This window comes from Ceratina calcarata, unplaced genomic scaffold, assembly GCF_001652005.2.
Source record: "Ceratina calcarata isolate Rehan_Ccalc_2016 unplaced genomic scaffold, ASM165200v1 scaffold1062, whole genome shotgun sequence".
Lineage (NCBI taxonomy): Eukaryota > Metazoa > Arthropoda > Insecta > Hymenoptera > Apidae > Ceratina > Ceratina calcarata.
In genome coordinates, this window is record NW_017131518.1 from 4,041 (window position 1) to 9,619 (window position 5,579).

Here is a 5,579-nt window from a genome sequence, read left to right on the forward strand (position 1 = left end):
ATTTTTCCAAAGGGTACCCCTTCAAATTTTGCAAAATTTTCGTTTTTTGCGACTTGATGGACATCGTGGGAAGGTCGGATTTCGTCAATGGCAATAAAATGCCAATTAATTGCACTTAACCCGTGACACATGTAACACATGTTCTCTCGTGACCTAACTTCTTCTGTTAAAGAGTTTCTTTATTAATAAGAGTCACTGTGTGTTGAAGCTTTCTTTGATTTATGATCCGAATATTACAGCCGTTTTTCTCAGAGCAACGAATGGCTCGACGAATAAGCGAAATCACGCGACTGATCGAAGAGGAAAAAGTGAATCCGATAATGCAGCTAGAAGAATTTGAAAAATACGCTTATTTCATCGACGACACGGAAAAGGAGAGGATCAAAGAATTCTTGAAAAACGACACCTCGCAACATTTTGATAATTATCGAGATTTGATCAAGTATTACGATCACTTGGGTCGTTTCATCAAAGTCGAACATCATCGCACTTACTATGCTGGGTTTTTCGTCGTCCATCGTAAAGATATCTTGGACTATATTTCCGCCACTGCTTTTGCTATTAAAGATGCACTGATTTCGAAGATGATCAACGAATATCAACAGAAATCGCGAGCGTAAGCGAATCTTTTATGTCTTGTTAATTTACACAGGAATCGATAAGAAATATTATGTTGTTTTTTTTTACATTTTTGGGTGGGCTTCCATTTTTAGAGCCAAAGAGAGGTGATTCTGAAAGTGTTTCTGTCGTAGGGCCCGCGCTCAGCCACGGCAGTGATGGCTCGGATCGTGGCGCTCGGCCATTGGTCAGCGCAGCCTTACGCGCACTCTCATTGGTCAGTGTTTTTCGTTAATAATTCAAAAACCATGGCTCACTTTGCATTTTAGTAAAGGAAATTGTTATTCAGAAACACCTCCAGAATCACCCTAACACTTTTTCTGGGACATTCTGTATAATGTTGTACAATGCAATTAAAATGATGTTTCTTACTGGCTGAGCCTGTGTACTAAAATAAATTAATACATAATTTCTATGTATATAAGAGAAGATTGCTGTTAAATTTTTCATCGATTAGCGTAGGCAATGACTATCAGAAAATAGTCGATCGCGCGTTGAGCGTTCCGGCGAACACGAAGGAACTGGTGGAACTTCGGAAATTTATACAGACTACGGAGAAGGAAACTGTCATCGAGTTGCGCCAACGGTTAAGGGAGATTATTAAATACATCGTCACCCTGTCGGACTATCAGGTTCCAAACCCTGTTGAAATAAAAATTAACAATTTCGCTTTTCAATGGTGAGTTGAGCAAAAATAAAATCACCCTTTCCAGAACCACTAGGATTATAGATAAGCGATTAAGTTCTTGATTCAAATGGATACTAATTGACAACTATCGTTTGGCTTACAGGAAATTCAAATTAACAATTGAATTTTAATTCTTAATTAAAAAATACTCCAAATGCCTCATCAATTATTTTCGTTGTTCTATATTCGTCTTCCCGAGCGTCTAGGACCGGACACAGTTCAGTTTTTGATCGTTCTGCGCATCTCAATGCTTTACCGTGTGGAGGGAGTTCACTGCAACCCCCACCACCTTCCAACATGCGCGAAACGGTCCTAGATTCTCGGGAACACGAGTATACTTTTACTCTAATTCCTGGTTGGCCGCCTCTTCTGTTTTAAAAAAATCTACAACCCATTTAATCATACTTTTTATTTGCATTCGTACTCGAGGTTCGACAAACTGCCGGAAATTTTCGAACAGCACAAGGAGATCGACGCGAGTAAAATCGTCGAGTTTCAGAAAGTACTTAAGAAACGGATCGAGCAATTCGAACGTGATCTAGATGTATATGCGAGACAGTGCGATGAGTTGCAATACTGGGGGAACATCGACGAAATATTTCGATATAAAAAGAAAGCTGAACGATTGGAGAACAAATTGATCGCCGCGATGGACATAATCGACGACTTCAATGAAGAAGAGATTCTATTCGGTTGGGAGGAGACGCAGTACCCGTTACGAAAAGCGGTATAAAAATAAATGAACATTGTTGCAATGTTATGAATTATTATTATTATTATTATTATTATTATTATTATTATTATTATTATTGTTATTATTATTATTATTATTATTATTATAGATCGGTCGCGTCGCCTGGTAATATTTTTTATCGGTCGATTCCGATGAGAGCGCTGGGAGTCGTTACGCGATAGCGATTGGGAAAAGAAAGGAAAAACGGCGGCGTTTGGGTGCTCGCACCGAATTTCGTTTGCGCGATAGGGCAGTGGCTCGACCGTGGCGGCACTGTCGAGGACGTCGGCCGAGTCAGGAAGCAGTCCGCCGGCGCATAAGCGGCGTCGGGCACCGCAGTCGCGCGCTTGCACTCTCAGCGGTGAGCGGAGTTTGTAACGTGTGCGTAATATACGCTCCAAAATACGTCTTCTGGTCTGTTTTGTTTGGCCGTTCTCGCGTTACGGCTGACGAGGCACGTCATCGATTCCCTTGGTGCCTGGTGTCTCTCCGTCGAAGAGAGTTTCCACTTCCCACCCTCCCCCCGTACCCCGCCTAATCGCGAGTTATCAAACCCGGCGTCGTGTTTATCGTCGAGTGAGACGCACGCGGAGTTACGTTTTTGGTGTAACGAGTATATTCGCTGAAGGGAATCGACGGTGGTGCGCTCGCGAGTACGGGAAAACGACGCGCGCGGACGGGTTGCCGTGGTTTCGCGAGAGGCGAGGCCGGCCGTGTACCCGGTGCTCCAGGATTCGTGACCGTTCTCCGATTCGTGGTGTATCATCGTCCGGTGACAGACTATAGCTAGCTGAGATTTCACTCGGAACCAGTGACGTGTGATACACGTGTATAACCCAGTGCAAGTGTTGATCTTGTTCGAGGCCTCAGTTCACGGTATCGTGTCACTTGCTGCCCGTCGTCCGTCCATCGTGTACGCTTCGTTATGTGAGTACCTATGGAATTTATTTCGAATTTTTATTACGTCGAATCCGAGTCTATAAATTGAATCTCGTCGCGATTTGTGTAACGGTCGAACGAACGTCGCGTTTATGCGTCTCGCGTGCGTCAAGCCGTTTTCACTGCTGCCGTTTGCGTTTAATACAAAATGAGAGCGGTATTAACTTTTACCTTTCCTGTTTTTCGCTGTTTACCTCGGTAACTTCGGTAACCGTGGGTCTTTATGGTACGCCACGGTTTTGTTTACATCTGTCGCGGGGCAAAGTGAGGTAGGTTCGTGAACGAATGTGCGCGCGAGGTCAGATCGGGGACCGGGAGTGGGTCGCCGGTGTGTTGGTGCGCTCTCTCACTCTCTCTCTCTCTCTTTCCCTCCCTCCTCGAGTTCAATTTATGCCCCGGGATAAACTTATTCCTCCTCGCTCCCCTTCGAGCGAGATCGCATTCTTTCATCGGCTCCAATGAAATTGCTGAAACAGTTGCAATAACTGCCCTCATCGTAATTCACCGTCAATTGCAATTTCTCTCTCTCTCTCTCTCTCTCTCTCCCTCTCTCTCTCTCTCTCTCTCTCTCTCGTAAACAAATACTGTTCTAAGATAAGATAGTGTAGATATAATAAACATGTCGATCTTATCTCTGGCAACGTTATAACTTTTTTTTGTCACGTTGCTACGGTTTTAATAGCGAGCAATACTTACGATTCGTATTTTCGTTAAATAATTGAAGTTTTATCTTGGGCCAATGGAAAGTGGCACGCGGCTCGTGTAGCCTCGCTTGAGTTCGGGCCACCGTGGGTACACGTATGTCGGTTATGCTAGTGAATGAAATCAAGGTGGACGGTCCGTGAGAAGTCAAGCCGGATTCCTATTCACTTTCGATTCCTCCCGTAAATAGCGAGGCGCGTGTACGCGCGACAAATATCGGCCGAGCGTACCGCGAGCCCACCTCTCTGAAATAGAATACATTCTAAAAATATCCGGCCCTATCGACGACGAATGTGCACCGAGTTCACCGGTAACTAGTTACTTACTTACTTACTGTAAAACCGCCTCTCAAACCNTGTTGTTTAAAATTATGTCAGGAACCTCCCATTTCAATACCTTATACTAGTTTTGGGACACCATGTATAACAATTCGAATCAACATAATCAATATAAAATCAAAATCATATAAAAAGATTATATATCATAAAAACCGAATTTTACTTTCTTGCCAACCATAAATGATTTAAATATGACGAACGAATATATTATTTGTTGAAATTTGTCAGAGAATGGGAGGCCAAGCTGCTGCTGCTGCAAAGTATCTTGGATTACTGGCTGCAAGTGCAGGCAACCTGGATGTACCTCGAACCAATATTTTCATCCCCTGATATTCAGCAGCAAATGCCAGAGGAGGGTCGCCGTTTCGCTGCAGTGGACAAGGTACATAATCTTCTTCTAATCTTATTAAGGCTATATAAGCTACATGATCTCTGCTAAAAATTTATGACATGTAATAAAAAAGCTGACCAATATTTAAAACAATGATGTATTACAGACAGCAGACAAGCTGGCACCATATAAAAAACTGTACGACGCAGCCTGCGACTTTTTGACCAACTACGAAACATGGATGAACGCCATGATAGGTACTCACGACCCAGAAGACATCGACACTGATACAGGAACTGCCTATCGTACAGTCTTCAGACTGGAACGATCTATACAAGAACCGATCGCTAAAAAACTCGCCGAGGTCGTTCGAATTAAAATAGAAGAGTTCAAAGAACATATGCCTGTGATAACGACTTTGGGAAATCCGAACTTAAAGAGTCGCCATTGGGAGCAAGTATCAGAGCTTGTTGGTTTCCCTATAAAGGTGGACGCAACGATGACACTTGCTAAAGTAAGCAATTATCTTCAGGTGACGATTAAAGTTTAATTTGATCGAAATTAAATACTTATGGTTGTTTCATTTTTACAGATTTTAGATTATGGACTCCTGGACTATGTCTCGAAGTTCGAGGCGATCTCGGAGTCGGCGACGAAAGAGGGAAGCTTAGAAAAGGCTCTGGTACGAATGCACCAAGATTGGGCGGATGTCGCGTTCACTGTTAATTCGTATCGCGACACTGGCACCTATATAATTGCCAGCATCGACGACATACAACTGCTTCTAGACGATCACGTGATCAAAGCTCAAACGATGAAGAATTCGCTTTACATCAAACCGTTCGAGAAAGAAACTCTGTAATTATTATTTGATTTCATATTAGGCGAGGAAGTAATGTCGGTTTTATATCATATCATAACTACAGGATCTCAAAACTAGTATAAAATATTGAAATGGGAGGTTCCTGACGTAATTTTAAACAACATTTTCCTTAGCGAAAAAGTTCTCCGAGACGTGGTTGAGGAGTTATTAACAAAAAACTCCGACCAATCATAGCGCTCGGTTAGCGCGAGCTCCGAATCAGGAGCGTTGGCTTGAATCTGGACGAACGACTTTTAACGCGTGAACAAGCGCTCCGCTCAATACGAAGCGTTTTAAGAAAATGACGAATAATAAACTACATGAATAACAATGCAAGAAAATTAATAATAATTAATACATTTAATCGT

The 5,579-nt window shown here is 42.7% G+C and overlaps 1 protein-coding gene across 1 annotated transcript in view; it reads left to right on the forward strand.

Moving 5' to 3' along the window:
* LOC108632413 (dynein heavy chain 7, axonemal-like) overlaps nucleotides 1-5,579 on the forward strand; it is a 17,506-nt gene that overhangs the window by 4,034 nt on the left and 7,893 nt on the right. The window contains exons 6-10 of the mRNA XM_026819652.1: nucleotides 240-616; nucleotides 1,076-1,297; nucleotides 1,736-2,033; nucleotides 4,516-4,863; nucleotides 4,942-5,208. Coding sequence (XP_026675453.1) covers nucleotides 240-616; nucleotides 1,076-1,297; nucleotides 1,736-2,033; nucleotides 4,516-4,863; nucleotides 4,942-5,208 — 1,512 coding nt within the window. The remainder of the gene's footprint in view (nucleotides 1-239; nucleotides 617-1,075; nucleotides 1,298-1,735; nucleotides 2,034-4,515; nucleotides 4,864-4,941; nucleotides 5,209-5,579) is intronic.